The sequence below is a fragment of the Egretta garzetta genome, unplaced genomic scaffold, assembly GCF_000687185.1.
Source record: "Egretta garzetta isolate BGI_Z169 unplaced genomic scaffold, ASM68718v1 scaffold420, whole genome shotgun sequence".
Classification (NCBI taxonomy): domain Eukaryota; kingdom Metazoa; phylum Chordata; class Aves; order Pelecaniformes; family Ardeidae; genus Egretta; species Egretta garzetta.
In genome coordinates this window covers 637626-662734 of record NW_009258386.1, presented here as the reverse complement: position 1 = coordinate 662734, position 25109 = coordinate 637626, and the positions used below count along the sequence as shown (strand labels likewise).

Here is a 25109-nt window from a genome sequence, read left to right as displayed (position 1 = left end):
GTTTTTTTCTACCTGGATCTAACAGTATCTTTTGACTGAAACTTTCATTGCTAGTCAACTCTGAGGTGTTAAAAATTACTGATGACAAGGTTACAGTGATTTGATTTTTGTAATGTGCAGGTATCTCCTAAGCTCTGAGAATTCTGAGTATGTATAACATTGTGCATTTGTGTCTTTACACACAGGCAAAGAACAGTCCTGCAGTATCTGAGGATGGATAAAGACTTCCGCTACTACTTCCAGCACCCGTGGTCTCGCTTAGTTGTGGCTTACTTAGTGATCTTCTTTAACTTCTTAATATTTGCTGAGGACCCAGTATCTCACAGTCAGACAGAAGCCAATGTTATTGTTGTGGGCAATTGCTTCTCCTTTGTAACAAATAAATACCCTGAAGGAGGAGGCTGGAGATTTTTGAAGGTGTTTCTGTGGCTGCTTGCCATTCTCACAGGACTGATAGCTGGGAAATTTCTCTTCCATCAGCGGCTGTTTGGTAAGTTATGTGATGCACCTACTGACTTCCTGATAATGGCTTTCTGAATTCTCCTTTTACCTTTCTACCCGTTGCAATTGTGTAAGCTTTGCTATTGATCACTTCAACTGTTTAGAGCTGTATAGAACTCAGTACATCAAAGCTTCCATCATCGTGGAAATTAATGCCAGGTCTACTTATGTGAGCATAATTCACAATGATTTCGGTCAAAAAAAGCTAAAAATAGTCAAAGCTGACATGTTTTAAATACTTGAGAGGTCAGTGATTTTCAGTATTATAAAAATACTCCTTTGTATCTTCAGACCGATTTTTAAATCTTATATAATTTTCTCAGCAATTTGCAGAAAAGGCATTGCTACATGGGGTGGTGACGCTATATGTCTTGTCAAAAGTCACTTAAATGGGAGCAGAGGCTGTTGTTAGTATTAGCAGGGCTGTGCTGAAGAGCTCCCATGTGAAAACAGGAATTCTAGAGAAGCAGGACCTGTCTGTCTTTAAATACAAGAGTGAGTCAGTGAAATGGAAAGGTAGGAAATGGAAAAAAAATGACAGTAAGTGCTTTCGTACACAAGATGTGACTAAACTGAGGAACATACTGCACGTGGACTGACTAAAAGGAGTGGAGTGACCCTGGATTAAATTCTGGGACTGAGAACTTAGATGTAAATATATAGAGACACAAGAATATCTATCATTGTCTTAACTGAGTCATGTAGTAAATGTAGAAAATGTTGCATCTGAGGGCTCAAGGCTGCCTCTAAGTTTTAGAGGTAAGTAGAAATCATGGAAAAGATTACTTCACTCCTGCCAGCAGCACCGTTCTTTGAAACATCTGATTCTAGGCGTGTCATTGCTGGTCGAGATGGACTAGTCCTCTATTCTTACCCTGGTAGGACTATAGGATGGATGGTTACTGGAACACCTCGAAGCACATGAGCGATAGGCCATTTCCTTAGTCTGTCTCGTTCTATTAAGATAGAAGGAGAGCCACTGTTGTTTCAATAAATCAAATGTAAAGCTGTTACGTGAAGGAATGAACAAGCAAAGCCACATTCAGAGAATTCTCTTAATACAGACTTGAAGCACTTATTCTGACAAATAGTTGAGTGTCTTGATGGCTATTCAGTGGACATTTTACCTTAATGTAATGATAAATGTAAAATATCCTCATAAAGAGGACATTTTACCTTAATTCCTGGGCTCTGGAGCAAGCACTGTCACAATAATGTTTTCCATTCTGGCTTCCATAATTGAGGAATGATTTTGTTAAATTGGAGAAGATTAGGGAAAAGTAATGAAACTGATGATAAAATTGGAAAATAAGCCAATACGGTGAGGGGATTGAGAGGATAAAGGAAATATTACAGGGTGACTTGCTCAAATTTGACTTGAAGGACAGAACCTTCAGTGCAGCAAATGTATGGCAAGGTCCAGTCCTTGGAAGTGGCAAATAGCCAGCACTTTTTTTTTTTTTTTTTTTAACTGAAAGGCCAGACAATCAGTGGAACAAGTTGTTATAGGATGCGACTTCATCAAGACGTGAATTTTTCTTTGGGAATATGCTGTAGTCTGACTACAGAGTAGTTCTCTGCCTTCTATTTGGGTAGGTTATTGTGATAATTCCTTCTGGATTTGTAAGTGTATGTCATAGATAGGACATAGCTTAACTTAAAGTGGCTTGAATCAGCATTACTGCCAAAAGGAGAAGGTCTGCCCAGCCTTCAGTGTCTGCTGCGTTGTGCTTTTGTGCAGCTGCTCAGTGAAACAGGAGAGGGAACTTACCCACGGTAGCAGTACCCATCTTTTATTTCTGTGAGGATCGTGTCTCTGGTCATACTGGTGCTGGTGACACCACAAAGAAGGGATCAGGATTGGGAGGAAACTTAGAGGCGAGTGATTCCTCCCCCTGATGGCAGTGCCAGCTTATGGATATTTAGTTATGGTCTGGGTGAGCATTATGAATCTAGATACAATGTGATGTGAGGCTAGTTGCTGCATGTTGAGTTTTGTGGCAATTTGAGCCAATGTAGATCTGCCATAGTCCCACCCTCCTAACCCCAGCCCCATCGTCTTGGTGCCTCCCTTGAGCCAGCGCTGCTGTTGATGTAATGGAGCAGCGAGCCAGCTTAGGCAGCTGATCCCATGGAAAACCAGTTGCTTCTGCTGTTGTCTACAACAACAAGCAGCTCCTTGAACTGATGCGATCGCTTGGGTGCCAGTGCTGATGCAACGGCCAAGGACCGCGCAGCCAAGACAGCTGGGGGCCATGGCAGCCCTACCTTGTGTTGGCTCGAGTGCTGTGGGACTGCACCCACACAGCGTGTCGGTGGAAATATGCTGTTGCTCGTGATACACTGCGAGCAGATGGCAGCCTGTGTGACTGAGGATCTGACTGCACGGCTGATTGATGTGGCCGTGCTAGCTGTAAACCAGCTAGTGTGGATAGCGAATGCATGGATGAGATAATGATGATGTGGGTTTACAGCCTGAGTGTATCTCTGGGTCTCCAGAAGATTTGTATAGCCCATGCTGAAATCTTTCCTGCCAGTTATTTGCCACTATTTTAATGTCTTCACTGCCTAGAAATCCCTCCTTTTATTGAGAACCTCATTGAGTATGCCCTCTGGATCTTCTGACATCAAGCACTTAATGAATTTACCCCTTTATTGTTTTTAATTTCCCTAGTCTATCTTTTCAAGTAGCTGCTGCTTCTGTACTATTTTTTCTATTTAATCCTTTTTTTCCCTATGCATTATTGCTTGGAACCATTCAGTTTTTTAATCCTTGTTCATGTATTTATTTTTCTCTGCTAAATTATGTTTGTGGAGGAAATTGTGACTGGTTGTTTCTGGTGGCCTATGTATAACTTCCTGCAGTCAGGAAACCAAATAGCACCAGTCAATCTTCCCTTGTCAGATCTTGGCTCACAGTGTATTCTGCAAATTGAAATTGAGAAGGATTAGGTGGAAAGGATTTTCTTTCTCTATGCCCTTCCTGCTCTTTTGTCCCTTGTCATGCTGCTGAGTTTGCATATGGAACTGGAAAAATAGTGTAGCTACAACTACATCATAATACAGTTTACCATCTGTGTCAGACACTGTCTGATAGCCATGACTGTCATGAACTATAAAAATAACAGAAATAAATTCAAGCATGTTATGTTGCTAAAAGTGGAAGGAGAAGGGTGCTGGAAACATTATTTGGGCTTCAACTCTGAGTTTATAGAGAGATAAGGGAGTAGGTAAACTATATTGTTGAGAAGTAGAGGTCTCAACTAGAGAACACGGTGGGCTGTTTTCCGTTGATAATATTCATTGCAGCCTTTGAACAGTAACCTCTTCAGGGACTTCTTCAAGACACTGCTTGTGACTTAAAACAAGATTAGAAAACAATTACATTTCTTGTGCTTCAGTCAAGAAATAACTTACTTCATTTTATAAACATCTCCCATGATAAATATTTCCAAGGAAAACAGCCTTTGTCTAGCACAGTCTTTATATCTTTATGGCATATGGTCAGAACAAATGGAAATTTAAAATTGCCTTTTGGCTGTTATCCACTATATTCTTTTGATTCATCACTAAGCATGTCTTCTATTTGGTTAGGTATTGTGTTCTGACATGCTTTTTATTTTGCAATGGAAAATGAAAGGTCATAGATGAATATTGGAAGTTTGGGGAAATAAAAAATAAAAACATATACCCCTATTATTTTTTGTTCTGCATGAGAGAGTTACATGAGGTGGGGAAAAGTGGTATCTTCTTTGTATCTAAGAGATTTCTTGATTTATTTTCTGCTTTATTAAAAGCAGAAGGAGCTTACAAACTGACCCTATTTGATGACACTGTGCTTCAGAAAATGCATTCAAACCTTAAACCCCGACTTAAAAGAAATTCCTGAATAAGCTCTTGCACATTTTTCATATTGCTTTGGGGCACTGTCTGGAAAATAATACAGTCTTCAGTGTGTAGAAAGTGTGTTTTAATAGGCACCTTCTCAGCATATGCATAGTTGCAGTTCTGTACTCCAACCTCAGGCCCAAATTCTGAGTTCAGTGGGAGGGTTTTTGGCACAAATTTCAGGCTGTGAGTATTGAATCAATGTATATAAACTGATCATGTAAATTTGAAATCATCTTTCATCTGAATAGACTTTTATCAGTATGCATAAATGGGCAGTATACTTGGAAAAAATAATACCTTATTTTTTTCAGTCCAGCATCTTCACTTTGACTACGCATTGAATACACCAGTTTTTAAAAACATGCTTACTACAAAATGTGTGTGTTTCTATCTGCCCATTTTTCTGATTCTAAGTAATTATAAAGATGTCTTAAAATCTGATTAAAAGCCTGTGATTACAGAGACTGGATTTTATTCAGTTGCCAGTGAATGTGCCTGGATTTATATTTGTAAGTTCTTTTCTAAATCATGTGGATGAAAACGAAATACTTCATATGTTATAACAAATTATGCAAAACAAGATATATAGAACTAAAGCCATATTTTTTAAAAGAAGGGAATTGTCATAATACTGCAAGCAAATCAGAGCAGTTGAATAAATGTTGAATTTAATGGGTTGCTCTCTTACAAATGTTCACAGTAGGCAGTTTGTTTAGAATTAAATGATAATCTGATCTTCAGAGACACTGGAGTGAATAAATAAAGCAGTCATTATAGGAACTGCACTGAGCTGTGGGTACACACTAATGTTGCAGATTTTTTAATGGGCAGTAGTGCCATGCTGGGAACAATTTCATGATAGACAGTTTCGAACAAAACACCCACTGATGACCTGGTGGCTGAAAGCATACTCTCTTTGTCAAACATCTTATCTGGAAGGCTCTAAAAGATACTGCAAACCTGTTAGACTTCAGTGTTTGCTTTTATGCTGAAAGTTAAAGTGTGTATCAACTGGAGCAATGAACATATGCAGATTGCAGGAGGAAATTAGGCAGAATGGGATTTGGTCAGGATGAGAAGGCACTGCCTGTGAGACAAGTGAATCTGTTGACAGACATGGGATAAATTTGTACAATAGTACATACATGATTAGTTAGTATCCTGATGTATTAAGGGCCATGTTAGCATAAAATCTGGGCTGTGGTATTGCTGCTAGTGTTGCTATGGCATATCACTTTCGCAGTAGTGCTTGTGCAACAGCATGAATGAACTGAATGTGATCTGGCTTGTAAAAAAAAAAAAAAAGTTATAAGAATTTTGCATGATTGTTTTTTAGCCAGACTGTTTCCCATTTTTGTTTGACAGTAGTTATATGAACAGTTGTGCCCTCATCTGTAGGAATGAACAAGTGATGGGTATATGGCAATACTTGCATCAAATTCTAACCTGATTGATAGAGTATATTCTTTTCTGTTGTCAGCTCTGTGTCTCACATTACAATAAGATCTGTCACTTAATATCCAGGAACTTTATTCCTGCTTTTTTCTTTTCCATTGGTGACTTCAGCCTAATAGAGAGCAACCAATGTGATAGCTGGTAAAAAAATACTGTCTTCCAGAGCTTGTTCAGTATGAATTTCAGTAACAATGATCAAGTTAATGTTGAAGGCATTCGAGTTCTACTGTGATTGCTTCGCAGTCAATTCACCTCTTTTGTTTCCAGTAAAATGTTGAAGCAATACAATAAGATTATTTTGGTCCTATAAAATGTGTGCCAAGGGGCCAATCTAACAGTTTGCTAATAATAACGCACAAATTACTGTGAGCAAGCATTTTTGAGAGCCAGAATCCTCAACAAAAAGAAAAAAAACAACATAAAAAGGGAGAAGCTCGCAGCCAGCCACTGAATGAGTGCAGGCTCATCAGATTCCAGCTGTGGCGCATTGCCAGTAATTAAGTTGTCTGTTTAAAATAAACTTTACATCATTCATGAGGGAGACCACAAGTGACCTTTGAAATATAAATGAAAAGCATGTAAGTGACCTCCTAATTTCTTCTTTTACTCTTGTATTTTTAGAAGAGCCCTAACATCTTACTTCTTCCTCTCTTCAGGCTCAGTGAGAAGACTGCCATCGTCCGCTCTTGTTAGTTGTGGAATCAGGCTGATCCCATATTACCTCTGGGTAGTAAATTACAGAGTTTAATCAGAGAGGTACAGGCAGTAGCTACAGAAAGATTATTCTCTCTTCAGTGAAAGCTTTGATTTTAGCGAAGGCTCATCTCCCATTCTCCAAGCAGCAGCATGAGGCTGCAAGAAGAGCTACATGTGTCAGATTATCCGTAATGGGAAGGCTCTGGAGAATATTTAGCATCCAGTGACTGGAAACTAAAAATAAGTTCATTGCTACTTAATATTGATGTGTCAACTCTGTGTTTTGATCTTTTTGATGTGACTTCCAGATTTTTCTTCACATTTGAGACTGGGAGTGAGTTTGGAATGATGCCTGCCACTTACAGGAATAATATGTCTCCGTTCCCCGATTTCCAGAAATAGAAGTGAGTTTATTCCTAGCAGGAGCTGCCTGATGGGCATAGTACAGGTGCAAGCTAGTGCAGGGACAAATTTCTTCTACCCTTATTCCATACAGCAAGGAGATGGAGAGAGTGTTAGTGTGGAACATCACCTCGCCGTGTGCCTGATGGAGAGCCCCATGGAGAACATGATCTCCATGGTCATGCTGTGCCCTTTCAAACATCCCCTTGGGCTGTCAGAGTGGCCTGAAGGTCCTTCATGTACAAGACAACATTCCTCTTTTTGTGATCCTGCTGGGACTCCAGATCAAAGAGTGTGACTGCTTTATGAAGCTATATGTTTACTTTAAAAAAAAATAAATCCCAAATGAAAAAACCCCAACATTCTGGGGTTTAAAAAAATTGAATACATTCTCAGGATTTAAGAACTACTTAGCAAATTGTAAGTGTGGTTTATACTTTTCTTAAAGATATTTTGCATATGGCAAAATGAAAAAAATTGTAAATGTACCGACTAGCCAGAGTAATTGTTCCCTATGAGACAGGTAGGGCGGTAGCACAGTATTTCTGAATGTGATTCTTGAGACAGACGAGGTACATACATAACCTCGTTTCAGATGCTGGGAAACAGTTTTCTGCTTTCTTTTCTCTCTGTTTTCATCAGAAGGGGCAGTATGCCTTTCCCTGGTGGGTAGCCTCTGCCAGGGGATGGCAGGAACTGCAGAGACTTTTCTGCTTTGACGATTCACACCCTCCCTGGTGCCTCCAGGTGGGAAAGGAGTTTCCCAGGGGCAGACTGGGAGGCTGGGTAGAGGTAGCAGCAGAGTCTCAGGGCAAGGTGAGCTGAGGCAAGAAGGGTACACGTTGAGTAACTCATTGTAAGAAGCAATGATCTTGGAAGCTTTTACAAAGGACTTTTCATCCACATTTTCTCAAAGCTTGGCTCAGATAAAGTGTTATAATTGCCTTTGTTTTCTAAGTAAGGTGAGATGTTCTTAACCTGGACCGTGTTTCCCTCCAGAGCCAGCCTCATTTTAGTCCTAAACAGAGTCAATTCCGCCATATATATTGTGTAACTACCTTTTAGGAATGCTTTGACATTTAATCCACAAATAGCTCTTGCTTGTTATTGCGCAATCACCAGCATGTTCTGGTTCCTTGGTGCCATTATGACGGCCTCATTAGAACTGACTTCCACTTTGCGTAGTTCCGCAGCCACCCAATCTATGCAGCACAGCATCAGAGCAGATGACTGCATAGGTGTTTGGGAGCAAGACTCTCTTGAAATTTTCAAGTAGAAATGCCGGTGGTAGTTGATGGTGGTTATGATGGTATTTTAATAATGACAATGTTAATTAGAAAAAATTTGAGTATTTTCCTTTTCGATATAAATGTCCAAAAACATTTAAAATATTTAAAGTGATGTTCTCCCTTAAGCTCAGCAAAGCAGGAATTTAAGATTGCTGAGATTACATAATAAAAGATGCAGAAAAATTGTTTATTAAGACACAAGTTAAAAATTGCAGGCAACAGCCATGTTTTCATGTTTTCCACATTGCCTTATCCGCCTGTTTCACTTCTAACAGAGTAACTTCTGCCTTTTCCTTTGTCTTACGCATCTATCACTTAATTACCTAGAATGATAAAAATTAGTAACTTATGCATAGTGAAATTGGCCATTGAGTAAGTTATGGCAAATTAGCTGATTTAGGTGTGATTATCACCTATTCATTTTTATGATTTATGAGACTTTAGAGCAGTACAAACTTCATTGGTTAAACCAGTGATGCTTCTGGCTCAGTATCTGACAGTAGCCCACAGTGGGTGCTAAGATAAAGTACAGGAATAGGAAAGACTGTACTGATAACTCCCAGAATAGTTTCTCAGCCTCCAACAATTTGTTCAGAATTTAAACAAAAATATGTCTGTTTTTAGATGCCTTTGACAGTCATTCTGAAGGCAAATAATAAAGGTAGTAGTTAGCTGTAGTCTTTGTTCCTGCCTACCTGTTACTAAGAAGCAAGTCTTTCTCAAATTTTCACATGTACTCATAAACCCCCAGATTTACTGAGTCCTTCATCCTCCTACTTCTGTTTAGATACTGGGAAACTCGTTGGTTTTGGCCATTTGCATGAAGTCCAGAGAAACTGAAAATTTAAAACCAAATTGTCAGTTGAAAAGAGGCAGAATCTTCTGCTGAGGTCATCCTGTCTTTTACATTGCCTTGAATTCATCTTTCATCTGCAACACTGGGGTATGATCTTTTAAAGTGGACAGCTGCTTAGGGCTTTGTAGGCTCACTTATGCGCGTGCTAAATAATGTTTTCTATTTCTGGGACACAGACAAAATGTGTGTCTGCTAAGAAGCACACTTTCATTTAATACTAAAGCAAAGAAGAAACTACATCTGTACAAGATTCAAAGTCAAACATGCTAAACAAATAATGAAAATGAGATATTATGGCAGAGAGTGCATAAAGAGATAAGGCAGGATCGAGGAAAATGTTCCTAGAGAGTCACAGCAGCAACAATATTTAATTCTAGTTTACTTGAGAGAAAAGCAACAAGGCCTAAAATTTGAGAGATCCCAGCTTTAATTAACAACCCCTCACAAATATCCTAGCTCTCTTGCTAATCATAGGTCATAGGTGTAAGCAACTAAAAATATGGATCTTAATTAATTCACTCTTGGCAGTGTAACGTGTTGGAATTTCAAGAGGTATAGGAAGTGAAAAAGAAACTAACAACTAATATTTTATGTGGAGCTTCTGTGGAGTTCCTGATCTGCTATTCCAGGCAAGACTTTTCCCTGGAACAGTTACCCCATTTGCTGCGAGCGCATTCTCCTGTGGGTAGTGCCCTGGAAATCAGATTGACACCTGATATAATTACATTACAAGACAAAAACTGAGAGTGGGAATTCTCATGTTACTTACATTGAGGTATGTTCAATGTAAGTATATATTCAGTCCCTCTCATTTTTACGGTTACAAACCTTATCCCTCAAGAGGCATGCCATAAAGCCGTCTCACACGTCTTGTTGAGGGAAGCAGGTTAAGCCTGTTCTAGTCATGTACTTGGTGTGATGTATTCTGGAATGGTGAAGTACTTCAAAGACCCCTTCCTCAGAATTGGAAGAGTGTGTGTATTCCTAAGTCTGTCAGTGTCACTTAGCTGTCTTTGGCACTATTGAAAGGCACTATTCATTTTGTGACCAAATAATTTATACTATTTAAAATTGAACCCCTTTATAACTAGACCTCTCAAGGAGCCTCAGTGGATATTTTGTGACCATTGTAAATGCCTCAAGACAAAATTTATAGTTATTTTTCAATACATACAAGATATATTGAATGTAGTCTAACAAGATATTCCTAAAATAACTACTACTCCAAAATGATTGAAGGCATTTTTGACTCACTGAAGAGGTTTGAATTCCTTACTCTGAGAGGGAAAGAATCTTCTTCTGAATGAGCTGGAAGTGTTGACCAGAAAACTGAGAAAGTGCCCCATAACCTCAAGGAAACAAGTGCCAGGTACTGTTTGCTGTGCCTGTTTCTTGTTAAAGACACTAGCGACTCAAGATCGTAGAATCATAGAATGTGTTGGGTTGGAAGGGACCCCTAGAGGCCATCTAGCCCAACCCCCCTGCAGTGAGCAGGGACACCATTAACCAGATCAGGTTGCTCAGAGCCCCATCCAACCTGGTCTTGAATATTTCCAGGGATGAGGCCTCCACCACTTCTCTGGGCAACCCGTTCCAGTGTTTCACTACCCTCACTGTAAAGAATTTCTTCCTTATATCCAGTCTAAACCTACCCTGGTTTAGTTCAAAACCATTACCCCTTGTCCTGTCACAGCTGGCCCTACTGAGAAGATTTTCCCTGTCATTCCTGTAGGAAATATATATATTTCCTATATATTTATTTCCTATATATATTTCCTATATTTTCTGTAGGAAATATATTTCCTATATATATATTTCCTACAGGAAATATATATATAGGAAAAAGATGGAGAGCTCTTTTTTGGCTATTTGAAGATTAAGATGCTGCACACTATCATGCTGCACATAAAGCATTCTGGGCTTGAAAAAAGCTGCATCATTGACATGTCTTTATTATTTCTCTTAGATCCTGAACTATAAATTATCATCCATCTAAAAGTCAGAGAGATGCACCATTAGAGGTGGAATGCTTTTCTATAGTAGCATCTGATTTCCCAGGGAACAGCCTTTTGTCATATTAACATACAGAGGTGGATGGAAAAGGTTTTCTTCCCGCAGTTCACCAGCACCTTTCTCCTTTGATTATTTCAATTTTGATCATTCAGACCTGTCTGGTGAATCAAACTCCATTTGAGTAGCCTCTAAGCTTGGTCAGTTTGCTGCTTGTGACAGGCTCTGCAAAGTGCTCCAGTAGAGGATTATGCTGTGCTTGCTTCCCTTGTGATACTGAAATTTGGGAAAGGCCACGTGCATGTCTCCTCACCAGCGGGAAGCTTCTCCCTGGGGGGTGACCTTAGTTTTTAATGGTTTAATCTGTTTGAACTGCATGGTGACTTTCTTCCTTTACCACCTCCCAGTGAAAAGGGCCTTTCTTAGACTGTTGTCTAAGCTAGAAGAGCTGACGAATTCCAGGCTCTTGAAGTATGCCCAGACATTGCATTCCTTACTGGTCACTTTTAGACTTCGTCCAATGTCAGAATCATAGAATCATAGAATCATCTAGGTTGGAAAAAACCTTTAAGATCATCAAGTCCAACCGTTAACCTAACAAACACTGCCATCCCAGAATCTCACCGTAGCTCATCAGTCCATCCTCATTTTCTCTTTTCTTTCCCAGTTTTCACCAAAATCTTATACAATCCCAGGTAACATAAAACCTAAAACTTCGGACATTGCTCAGGCTGAAGTTTTTTATTAGAAAAACTGCAATTATTTCAGCTCTCGGTTAAGGTTTTTATTGTACACGTGAAGAAAATAGAATCATAGAATCACTTTGATTAGAAAAGACCTTTACCTTAACCCTGATATCCCAGCACTAAACCATGTCCCTAATCACCTCATCTATCCTTCTTTTAAATACCTCCAGGGAGGAGGACTCGACCACCTCTCTGGGCAGCCCATTCCAGAGCCTGACAACCCTTTCGGTGAAGAAGTTTTTCCTAATGTCTAGCCTAAACCTGCCCTGGCGCAACTTCAAACCATTCCCCCTCATCTTATCGTCCATTACCAGGGAGAAGAGACTGACCCCCACCTGGCTACAGCCTCCTGTCAGACAGTTGTAGAGGGCGATCAGGTCACCCCTCAGCCTCCTCTTCTCCAGACTAAACAACCCCAGTTCCCTCAGCCGTTCCTCATCAGAATTGTGCTCCAGACCCCTCACCAGCTTTGGTGCTCTCCTCTGGACATGTTCCAGCGATGCAACATCTTTCTTGTAGTGAGGGGCCCAAAACTGAACACAGTATTTGAGGTGCGGCCTCACCAGCACCGTGTACAGGGGCACGGTCACTTCGCTACTCCTGCTGGCTACACTATTCCTGATACAAGCCAGGATGCCATTGGCCTTCTTGGCCACCTGGGCACACTGCTGGCTCATATTCAGCCGGCTGTCAACCAGTACCCCCAGGTCTTTTTCCACAGGCAGCTTTCCAGCCACTCTTCCCCAAGCCAGTAGCATTGCATGGGCCTTGCAGAGGCAGTCTGTGTGTGCCCCGAGGTGGTCAGAATGCCTTTCTGGGTGTCAAAAACTATATCTTCCTTTGGTTGAGGCTCATATAAGGTTGTCTATAAAATAGGAGTTATTGATCCTTGAATTTCCCAATGCAGTTTGATGTCCTGTTACTGTTGGTGTGGAACTGGTGTAGATCGCACGCTTATGTTTATACGGTTGTCTTCAGCTTTTTTTTATGCGGACTCTCCTGTTGCCTTCAGCCTTTAGACAAGCATGCAGATGTCTCTCTAGGGATGCATTCTGCCCTCAGTTACTCCAGGAATATGTTTTTTTTCCCTAACCTTACAGAAACTGTGGCTCTTTACAATGCATCAGCTCCACCATGGTTTCCACTCCTCACCTTCCGGCAACACTTAACTGCTCAGCTGGGATTCAGTTTTATCAAGAAAATGAGCAATAACAGATCTGTTATTCTCATGCTGTGGTAATGGCTATGGCATATGAGGTCCTGCTGTTGTATAACAGGGGTGGTTGTTGCAATTACGGTCTGTGTAAACAACTGGCCAGAACCACAGTTATCACAGGAAAATTAGCTTTGAGAAGCAATTCAGACAGAAATAATTGTCTTTCAACAGAGGAGCACCTTCTAGTGGTATCAAATGAATATGGCAGCTAGTTAAACAGAGCTATTTTCTCTAAATAAGGAGACGAAAATATGCTAGATGAAGAATAGTAATGATTATTTCTGTACATTATTTTTGTGAGTAAATCGATAAGTCATTTAAAAACAAAGGTAAAACCAAGCCTGAGTAGGAAAGCATATATTTGAAAAAAAGACAACATTTTTCAATTACAGGACTGCCCCTGACAACCTATTAGCTTGCTAGCTTTTTATGCACTTACCATTAAATCACATTTTTATGTATTCTACTGTGGAACATACCCACCCTTTGGCTTTTTTTAGTAATGAAAATTTCATTTCATTATATATCTGACTTTGATCCAAAGGAAATTTGCTATGGAACTGTTCTTTTGTCCAAAGTTTCACTGATTGTTAAGACAGTTTTTCCATCCAGTTTATTTCTAGTAAAGATATATTTCTCAATATAGTATTTGCCATGGTTACTTACTTTTGCAAATAACATAGTATCAAATGATTTAAAAATTATTTTTACGAAAGTTACTACTAAATACAGTGGATATGGTGGTTTGGCTGATATTGTGGATTTGTACTCTTTCAATCTGTATGTAGCAAATAATCTTTTTCAGACACCATTACGCAGTGTACATAATAAAAATGAATAGTGTGCTATTTCTAGAAAGGCAAATTAGGATTAATGAGCAATGCTTAATATCATGTCATTGCAGGAGATTTGTGCATTAGTGGAAGCTATCTGTATGAAACAGATATTCATACTCAGATTTTCATTGGGTTCCTTTGAATTTTGCAACTTTGTGAGAAAATGTCAAACATCTGAAGTTTGATTTGCAGGTGGTTAAAAGAAGACATAACTTCAGTTCCACTTTTTACTTCTGTAAACATAATTCTGTGTTATCAAAGTAGAGAACTTGACCTTTTTTTCCTGAAGAATTTTTTTGGCATCTGGCAACTTCAGCCCAAAGTTGAAATAGGTCTTGCAAACATTTTAACCAGTGAAAGCTCATTCCATATCACTTGGTTCGGGTGTGCTATTATGAAATAGATTTGTTGAAATAACTAGTATTTTTGCATCTCTATTCCATGGTAGGAGGGTAAAGGCAACTGGGAACCTGGGGCAAAGTTAACGGAGTTGGGGCTTTGTCTAGTGCCTCTGTAAGAGTGGGCGTAAAATTCTGCAAAATATTGGAAGTGCCATGCAGTCACTTAGAAGTACAACTGCATAACCCTTAGGCTGTTTTGAGTCTGGCAGAATAATAATCAGCTTTCTTGCAGTAAGATCTACGCTGCTTGAGGCACATACTAATATTGATATAGGGCTCGATTAACTGATTTTATCCCTTTTTGGTGCTCATTGTCTGTCTGGACACATATACAGATGCTAGTTGAGAATTATGTAGCTTATGAAACAATAGTTTTCACCAAGTCTGAAAACGCTCTGATCTAAGTGCGTGCCCCCGTATTTCATTTTAGGCTAGAGAGCGGCCTTGGTTGTCATTGGAATATATTTTCTCTTGGGCCCACAACATCAATTCTCCACTTGTCTTGTGCATCTGAAATGCAAACACGCTCTGTAGCCCCTGGGGTTCCTGTTTGTGAGGTTTAGTCACAGTGTCCAAAACAGAAAGCAGAATTGCAAATAATTATTGAAGCAAAAAATAAAACAAGACCTGTGCTTAATTTGTGCATACTGAAATTAAATCAGAAAGCTGTCTCTGGTCAAGGTTTCTTTTTTCCACATACTTTATACCTCCAATCTGAACTGGAGAGAGGGAACCTCCTGCATGGGAGCTCTCATCCACTGAGGGGGTCTAGACAACAAATAGTGTGTTCTGTTCTTGACGAGGAAGGAGCCTAGCTTTTTTTAAAAAAAAATTAAAATGGACATTATTTCACTTCCTTTGATACACAAATTCTCTTTGTTAGAATAACTGCTCTCTCCTGTATTTGACTGACTGAGTGACTAGTTTTTTGCCTCAAGAAAATGTAAATCTCTTTTTTTCTCATGCTCTCTGCCAGTCTTTCATGGCTCAGTGTGCACGCTTAGCAATGACACTGACATTCCTCCCACTGAGTGCCAGAGACAGCGTTGCTTGCCTTAGTCCCATAGAAAATCTCTGGCAAAGCCCGTGGTCAAATCTCAGTGTCTTCTGAGTTCCAGTTCAGCACTGGGGTTAGTTGTGGGTGGCTCTTTTCTGTTGACCTCCGCTGCACGTGTTTGATAGAAAGGGGCGTTGCTCATTCAAATCACGCTAAAGGTTTATTATGCATATTTGCTATTATTTAAATATATTATTTAAACATATTAAACTACTTATGAACATATTGAACTATGTTTATGTTTCTATATGTTTATACTAAAATAAAGTTTGCATTTACTATGCCATAATACTGCATTTTGGACCACGTACTACAATGACCATTTGTAAACCTGTAGATGCTCCTAGATAGGTGAGGATGAAATCTGCTTTGTTTTCTGACTCAAAAAATGCTTTATAAATGTTTATTTTAAAAGGCTGCATGATAGATTGTAGGCAACTCCATTTATTGTTAAAAATAAGCTTGTGAATCAGTTTCAGTTTCAGAAGACAAGAACAAACAGTTTGGATAAAAAATTGAAATAATTATTTTGACAAGTTGTTACAGAGTATCACTGAACTGGTATTGAAAAACAGAGATTACAGCACTGCCCTTCAGAGTTCAACAACAGCTTTACATGGGATACAGATACTTCTATGTTTCTTTTATCTACTGTGAAATTTGGATTCCAATGAATTCAAAGAAGGAAAATGTAGTTTCCATTAGGCACTCCAGATAAGATGATGAAACATTGTAGCTTTAAAATGAGAAAAAGGAGGAGGATCATGAAATTACTTTTAGATGTCTGGCAGTTAAAAAAAAAAAGCAGGTTTCTTAAAAATGCTAAAAATTCTTAAAGAATGAAGAGTGCAAAAATATAATTAACACTTACGTGCCCTCTAACCAACTTTTCTTTTGTTATGCAGTAAGGGCATCTAAGGAGAAGAAATTATTTTATCATGTTCATTTTATAACCTGGGATACAGTCACATAGAATTAAAAAATCTGCACCTGAAGAACAAATGTGTTAGCATTTTCTATTGCTAACACATGTTTTTAAGTTGCTTCCCTACTAAAAAAATGTTCTAAACCATTATAGGAAATCAATAGTGATTTTTGCAGGTTTCCTTTTAACTGCATCAGCACAATTGTCTAAACCTGAAGTAATAACATCAGTAAGAGTAAAATCTATAATTAAAATTATATGTTAAATCTGTATAATGGAAATTGACAGATGCAAAAAAAAATCTGAATTAAGCCTGCCTACGCACTCTACTTCTGGCGTAGCTTTAAGTCTTCCCGTATTATCTGCATTTTACAGCTTTTTCACAACAGCAACTCGAGGTGTTGCTTCTAGGTAATAGTAATGCCACTAGTGAAAAGCAAAGAAGGACATGGGGTACCTTTATGAAATCCCTGCAGTGGTCGGTACAGGAGATGGCCCTGACCATTACCACCCTGCTCTCCATTTCCTTTGGGCAGTGAAAAGGAAATTCCTTGCAGCAGCAAAGGTCCATTTTCCTATTCTTATTTTTTTGTTAAAAGATGAATGTGCATTCTTGCAAACATTTGTATTTCTGTTCTTTTTTTCTTTGAGAAATAGCAAGCAGTCTTTAAAGGCTATGGGGCCTTTTAGAGGAAGGCAAGGTGCTCCATGGTTCACCTGCATTCACACAGGGCCCCTGAGACCACCTAAATCAGGTAAGACAGGCTGCACAAGAAGCCTGATGGAAAGGTGTCTGGCTACTGATGCCGATCTTCTGACCCGCATTGGCTGGACTGGCAGGAAACCGGAGATCCTAGGTTCCCATTGTCCTAGCACACGATGTACCTTGAGAGGGCATTGCTTTTGCAGCTAGGTCAGTAGCTGAGACCTTGGATATGCACATTTTGTGACATTAGGCTGCATTTTACCTTAGACTGCAAAAGCTGAGAACCGCAGTGCTCACTGATTAAGGTTCACCTTTCCCAGCTGGAGGAAGCCTCACCCATGCTGACTCATGTGAAGAGGAAGGGTAAGTGGTATGAGAAAAGAGCTGGTAAGTGGTAATTTGGGAGAAGGCCTGGAAAGAGAGTTTGGAGGGACTATAGAGGTGGTAGGTTCCTGCATGGGGGGCAGCACATCCCATTGCCTCTGACTGCAGGCTCCAGGCACAGCGTCGGAAGACTTGCCAGCCCTAAAACTCAGATCTTTCTCAGGAGCAGAGAAGCTGTGTTTCCCTGTGAGGTGGATGGGTGGACTTAGCCACATTACCTCTGCCATGGTTCCTCCAGCTGTAGAATCAGTCTAAGCGTATTTTTTTCTTCTGCCTAAAGAGCTTTGGCTTCCATTGATGAAAGCAGTGTACAAAGGTGAGGTATTTTAACTCTCTTGTGGTACTGTTTCTCATAGCTTTTTGCCAGGTGAGGTGTTTCTGAGGAATGGAAAATAACAACTTTGATATCAGAATACATTAATTTTTGTATATTGAAGAGAAACCTAAACTTTCAGGAACATTTGAACGTTTTTATTTAAAAAAGGTAAGCTCGTGTCTTAGTAAGTGTGAAAATTTTGGGTAGTTTATCTGTGAGATAAAAATATTACAAAGACAAATGGAGAACGGTGGATGCATAAAGATGGCATTCCTTAGAAAGCAGCTTTGGGACATTAGTAGCAAAATTTACCTCTTTGACTTAGAGGTTTTCTTTTAACAATTTTTGCTTACAAAACAATGCTGAATTTACAGTAGTGAATGAGAAAGTTGTTTCCCTGACCACAGTTGAGCACATACATAAACAGTCAAATCTTTCAGGCTGTGGTCTATTTTGTATTCATCTGGTATATTACGAAGGTGTCCATCACTGGAATATCTTAGAATCTAGATACGGTTCATGAAAGCTACCCATACCTTGCAGTCAGTTTTGTAGGCTAATACTTTATTACAACATTCACTAATGTGTTCAAACTCATTAGAACAATTGGGCATTTAATTGGGTACCGTGTCCTCGGATTTAATTCAAACAGAGATCTCTGAGAAACCAGTCATAGTAGAAGATGTTGACTTTGGCTCTTAGCTCTTTGGTTTATTGTATGCTTATTGTAGCAAAGGGAATAAGTATATTTAATTTTATTTGTTTATGTTATTCTATCTGGGGAATATTGTATTTTAGGAGTGTGTATTTCCAAATGAAAATATGACCAAGTAAATATGAACAGATGTCTTGTGCCCTCTAACTCTTATTTTGTAGAAAACCTTTGATTTCAGTCAGGACAACATTAGCATTTTCAGCCTGGTTGAACAAAACCACTTTTAAAAAGTGTGTTTAATTGACTATAGAATCACTTATGAACAGGCAAACAAATATCTAGAAACCTTGTCAGCTACTAGGGTGTATTCACAGCTGAGTATCACGAGGAACGCGAACAGCTGACGGTAAGAGAGGGAAGAAGTTTTCATAGGTTTTGTGTCCTGAAGATGATTTTTAAAGATTACGCAGTGCCTATGGACTCAGCCCAGCAGAAGGCACGTTGTGTGAGATGCCCAGGCTGGGAGAGCAGACGACAGAGGTGCTGTGACACAGATACTTTTTGTAGGAAAGCACCTGTTGTCTTTTTTCCCTTCTGTTCTTCATGACTCGTGGTTGGCTGTGAGTAATTGTTTCAGAAGCATAAGGTGGCTTCTTTGCTTTTCCTTCCCCCTTTTCTCATATGTGTGCACGTACCTTGGGACCTCTGTTACGGAGAGGTTTATTTATAGAAAATTAATGAGCTTTATAGGTTTGCATCAACCATGTAGATTTGCATTCAGCTACAGAAGCAGACTTGGAGGCAAGGATTTACTTTTGTAGCACAGTTTATTCCATGTTTTTCTTTCAGTGGGACACAAAAAGGGGCAATGCGGAAAAACAGGTTTTACTTGTACTCGAGTTTCAGAGTCCAAACAGTTTGTCCCTTGTTCTGGAGGTGAGCCCAGAACAGTGAACTGAGGAGCTAGGACACCCACCTTACCTTACTCAGTCCTACATAAGTGAACTGGAGGAGTCTGCAGCTTGCTCCTGCTTGTCCCCAGCAGAGTTTAGAGCAGGGCTACCATCCATGCTGCCTGTGTCTCTTGCTTATATTCTTGGGAGTCAGGGAGGATTAAAGGACATGCAGCAGCAATCTCTTATCATCTTGATACATACTATTTCATGGAAATTTTTATCTTCTGAGTTGGCAGAGATCTGGATTCTCCCCTGGAAAAGCAGGTCCCTGCCTGTTTGCTTCCCTGGTCCTTCCCTGGTCACTGGCACAGTAGGTGCTCCCTGATACCGTCCCAGGCCCGTGATGGCAGTTGCTGGCGTTGCCTCACCATGTGTGCCCCGGACCATGCAGCTCTTTGGTAGGGTGATGCTGAGAGAAAGTAAGAAGCATCTCATTTTGCATCTTTCTATGTGAGTATACCACATAGCTCAGTCACGATGAGAATATAAAGGTTGTTCTTGTTCAGTTAAATGTGGTTTATGTTCTGACTACCTAACCAGAATGAAATTTCTCACTAGCTTTTTTTCAGTCAGGCTCTCACATTGACTTTAAAGTATTTCCTAACTGTTGTCTTAGTTTTGCTTTCTACGTGCTGAAACACAGGCAGGGGGACCCTAAACTTTGCTTGAAAATCTCTGCAATCCACGTTAATGCTGCTTGCAAAAGACATTGTGTATGGGTTGTGGAAGGGTTATCTGTGAGCTTTTAAATTCACCTTGAGCTCGTTGGAGGCTTTCAATCCAGTCTTTAACTGAAACTTGAAATTTTTTTTGCCAACTTGGGGTACTTGTGAGCACACGGTGCATTCATAGGTATTATAAAGGCAGCACTTCAAAAGGAAACAGTTTCAATTTTTTGTAAAATCAAGAAGTGATTTTGATGATGTTTTCAACAGTTTCTTCTGAACTGAATGCTTCTTTCATTAACAAAAGAGCATTCTAATGATACTTGCTTAATATGTAACAGTAACATTAACATCTGTATAGTAGCTATTATGCAGTGAGAATAACATGATCTGTCTGAACAGAAAAAAACCTGTTTAATATTAAAAATCACTACGAAACTTAGAGAAGGTGCTGGTCTAAGTCATTGTTTCCTCTCCTGAAAAAGCTCACATGTTAGAAGTCCAGGCAGGTAAAACCTGAGAATCTCTGCTTCCCAGAGGGGTGACATTATTTTTTCTAGCCCAGGACTGCAGTGAGTTTTTATATTTAATTTTGTGTCCAGAAAAGCATATTTTGATTTCACACTGAATTTTACCCAGCCTAGAATGCAGAGAAATTAACTTGCTGAAAAGCAGTATTGAGGTGGAGAAAGGAGAAAGAAACAGCATATCCATACCTTTAAAGATAAATTGAAAGATAAAAATGGGATGCATTTGATTTTGGAAATAGCTTACTGTTTACAATCTTGAGTGCAATCCGGTGGGGGCAATAAACTCATTCAGGCCAGAGCTTCATGCTTAGCTCTCCAGTTCTACCCTTTTTCATGCTGGGAGCACCTTTGTCACTAAATGGCATTGGCATTGTTTCTGTATCAGTCTGAGGTGTACGTGTGTAGTAGGTAATTGCCCATGGGTGCCCGTTCATGGATTAACAAACTCTTTCTTAAGGAAGCCAGTGCACTGTTCATAACCCTGTCATGTTTCCCATGGACAAAAAAGGTAAATATTTTTCTTTTAAAATAGAATTAAGGATTAAGAAGTCATCAAAGGAAAAAGGGAGCACTTACAGTGAGGTATGTGACTTCCCTAAACAGAATATAGGCATGCAATTTTTCTATGAGATCCTGTGAGATTGCTGGTTTATCTGAACACGTGTGAAGTGTTTCAGATTATCAGGACCTGGTTCTTCATTCATGTCATAGTTATAAACAACTAAAACCCCATTGCTCCAGATATTATATATACACATACATTTACTCAATACAATTGAAACAAACCAAGAGAGACTTAATAGCAATGTAGAATAGAATTATTTTTGCATAGAGACACGTGAGGACAAAACAATATTAAAACTATGGAAATTGAAGAATTAAGACACTGTACAAAGTATATTAAAAAGTACTTTGTCATAGTAACTTCTGAAAGTTAATGTGCTCACTGGTATATGGGCTTTTATAATTAACAAGGTAGCATGCTAGAGTTGGCAATAAAGCAGGTCAGCAGGTGGTTGATTACCAAACATGATTATTTTGCCCATACAATGTGTTGAGAGAACATACATTTAACTACCCTTGAAGGTGGATATTCTTTGATGACTATACATTGTGTTCTTTTAATTATTAAAGTGCCCTGTAGACCTTAGACTGTCCCAAAACTGTGATGCTAAGACCCTAAATGAACAGGAGAAGAAGCACTCCTGTGTAGCATCATCTCTTGTTCTTGCAACTCGGCCACCTCTATATTTCAGAACTTTGCCTGGGCACACTTCTCCCTGTTGATGAGTTTAGAGTTCATGGCAGAACAAAACACTCCCCTGAAGCAGAACAGTGATGAGAAACAGCTGTAATTGCCCAGGGTTTGGGAGGCACCACCAGTGTGCCCTGCCTGTTGGTTTGGAACCATTGCTGCCTGGGGCAAGACTTAACAAAGCTCTTCAATCCGTGCTCATTTGCTTCATGAGCAGATTCACTGCAGCTCTGACTGTCCTCAGGGACTTTTATCTTATTATTTATTTTTCATTTGGTTGTTGTCAGAAATGTGGTGCACTTACCTGGGTTAATGAGGTTCCACCGCAGTGTCAGTGGAACTCCAGTGCAAGCAGCATTAAAAAGAAGTGCTTGTGGAAAGCCTCCCTGCAGGTGCTGGAGAAGTTCAGCCCTAAGTGTCATGATTGTTACTAATTGCACAGTCCAGTCACAGCTGTGTGCTCTTAATCTTGCTGTGTTTTTCTGGCCAAGAATTCAAGGAGCTACTTAGAACTTTTTCTTCATTGTTTGCTCCCTATCACAGTTATATGCAGGTAAGAAATGCTATTTCACAATAAATTAAGGTGTATTTATGACAAGAATATTTAAAATGCCAATTCTGTAGAGCTAGGAGTTGCTAGTGTTTCTTTTCTAGTAGATGTACACATTAAGTTTTTCTCTGCATCGCTGTCTATTCTTGCTTACTCAAGAGATTGCTATACAATACAGGACACCAAATTTTAAATGGGTCTGATGACACGAAGCCAAATGGGCAGTGGGAGATGCATGTCTTTGTAGACTGGTATTTAGGTCATTGTTCTTGGGGACAGAGTGATGTCCCTTATCCTTTCTGTCAGGCAACAGCAACACTGGCGTTTGGGATGACATTTTATGCTTTTAATTCTTTGATAGAATATCTTATTTGCTACCATAAAAATGATTGAGTCAAGGCAACTACTGATGATGCAGATGATCTCTGTGACTTTACAGGTGGCACTTAATGTGCGTATGTTCCCACAGGATGGTTGACAATTAATTCTGTAAATGAGTATCACCATCTTCATAATGTGATAAGGTATGAAAGAAACAGCAAATACAATCATCACGGCTGAAATCAGTAATAACGTTCTAACAAGTGTGTTCCTTCTTTGCTGATGTTTTCTGAGTTGTAGTAATGCTTTGAGAGTCAACATATAGCATGTAAAGATGACTGTGACTGGAATTAGGAATCTCAGTACAATCTTTGAGAGTGTGAATGGCACAGCAAATTGTAAAGGTCCTTCAGTGCCATCCAGGGAAGCTGTGATGTCATGTCGTCTTCCAGCTGCAACTGTGTAGTACATCTCCAGCATTGATGCAATCTGTATGAAGATCCATACTGCAGTGGTGCAAAACACAGCCTTTCCTTTATCCTATGAAGTTAATGAGGTGATAGGATGGACTGCACCTACGTATCTGTCAAAACTGATGAATGCCAGGAAATAGACTCTTCCATAGATATTAATGATAAAGAATAGCTTTATGATCTGATAAAATGCGTGACTGGAATAGACAGCTAACTTCTGGAGACTGTATGTGCTGAAAAAGGTGCCAGGAGAGTCCAAGTGAAGTCACACAGTGCCAAATTAGAGAGAAATATGCTACTGGTAGTCCATGTCTTCATGTAGTACACATAATGTTGTAGTGCAAGTACATTGCCTAGAAATCCTGCTAATAAAGTGAAAAGGCAAACCAGAATCAGCAAATAACAATACCACTCCAGCTTAGGTTTTCTGTTGCAAATGAAGATAGAGCATGTACCGTTCATCGTCTTTCTGTGGAGCATGCCCGAAGGGAAAGGAGTCACCAGCAGCTTTTAAAATAAAAATTGAATTAGATGTACTGAATTCAAACTTCAAAGTTTTTTGGTTAAATCCAGTATACTTGAACTGGTGAAAGAATTCAGACTATGGTATGATGTACAAGCTCTCTTCTGTCTGAAGAAAAAGTAAATTCCAAGTAGGTAACACCTAAAGCTTACTCTACAACACCAGCACAGGCAGATCTTCATGAACTTTTATCCAAACCTTTATATTCTTTTCTCTCTGATATTTACTGTAGCGTACAATAGATGAGAGGGGGAAAAGCACACGCCCTCAGTAACAGCGGTGTCCCTTTGCCCACTAATGTATCTGTGTCTATCTGTGGAAGAAGCAGAGGAAAGAACAGGAGGACAGTAACTGCCCATGCTTGATCCATCCTTGCTTTGGTTGCCTTGAGTATCTGTACTGGGCCTAGAGATGTGCGTAATGTGGACAGCTGTGCAGTGGGCTGTGACCGAGATCCAGAAGACAGCATCGGAACAAATCAGGATGAAATCCTGCTTGTGGTGAAGGCCACAGCAACCTTTATGTCTGTGGTGCTGGGCAAACTGCTTTTTTTTTTTTTTTTCTTTTTTCTTTTTTCTTTCTTTGGCACATGAATGTCCCAGGCCAAACCCACTGTGTTTGTGGTAGGGTTAGAGAGAATTCATTTTGTCTCACTCTTTATGGCCCAGTTTGTATCAATGCCCATTACAGAATATCTGGAATATAGATCTGCAGTGTATTTTTCAAAGTGAGGTTTTTATGCTTGTAAAATCTTCTGTTTAATCCCAATGATTTTGTATTCCTAATAAAAACAAAACAAAGGCTGGAATATTCTGCCAGAATGGGCTGTCACCGATTTCAGTTTGCCAAGTTTCTAGAACCTGTCTCCAAACAATGCAGCAGGTGCCAAACTGGAAGTCTGTCCGAGTAGGAGCTTTGTACGAGGGTCATCCAAATAGCCATTTATAGATCAGAGTCCACCAGAGTGCTTGATAGGAAGGCAGGATAAAATTGTACTCAGTACAAACCACATTTTGAGTGGAAGAAAACACTTTTTTCAAAATGTTACTGATTCCTTGAAAATTTCTAAACAGCTTCAACCATTAAGTTAATAGCGGTGGGTTTTTTTGAACATAATGTTTTGCTTTCATGTCAACCTTGGTACAATCTGACTTTTCCAAAGGTATGTTCACAGACAAATATAACAAACAGGAGCAACAGTGAAGACCTGCTAAATAGGGGCCGCATTATTGTGCTTTGCAAATTTATGGTTCACCCAGGTAGCGAACTGACAAAAAGCTAGTCCAGACCGTACTCAATGAAATTAAGGAGGAAAGTTGTTTCTCTAGAAGCTCAGCAATAAAAGCAGTCAAAGGACTTTCCAGAAAGTAAATATGGATGGCAAGCCATCTGTTCTTCTCACAGCGTATATCACAGGTGGGGAATGTTTACTGTCTGAATATATTTTGTTAAGTATTGAAGCACTGTACTTTAACCTAGGGTAGCTGTACTCTT

At 39.5% G+C, this 25109-nt stretch overlaps 1 protein-coding gene across 1 annotated transcript in view; it reads left to right on the top strand.

Annotated features, from left to right (window-relative positions):
- The first annotated feature begins 213 nt into the window (after nt 1-213).
- TMEM117 (transmembrane protein 117) overlaps nt 214-25109 on the top strand; it is a 222694-nt gene continuing 197798 nt past the window's right edge. Inside the window, exon 1 of the mRNA XM_009642245.2 lies at nt 214-490. Coding sequence (XP_009640540.1) covers nt 214-490 — 277 coding nt within the window. The remainder of the gene's footprint in view (nt 491-25109) is intronic.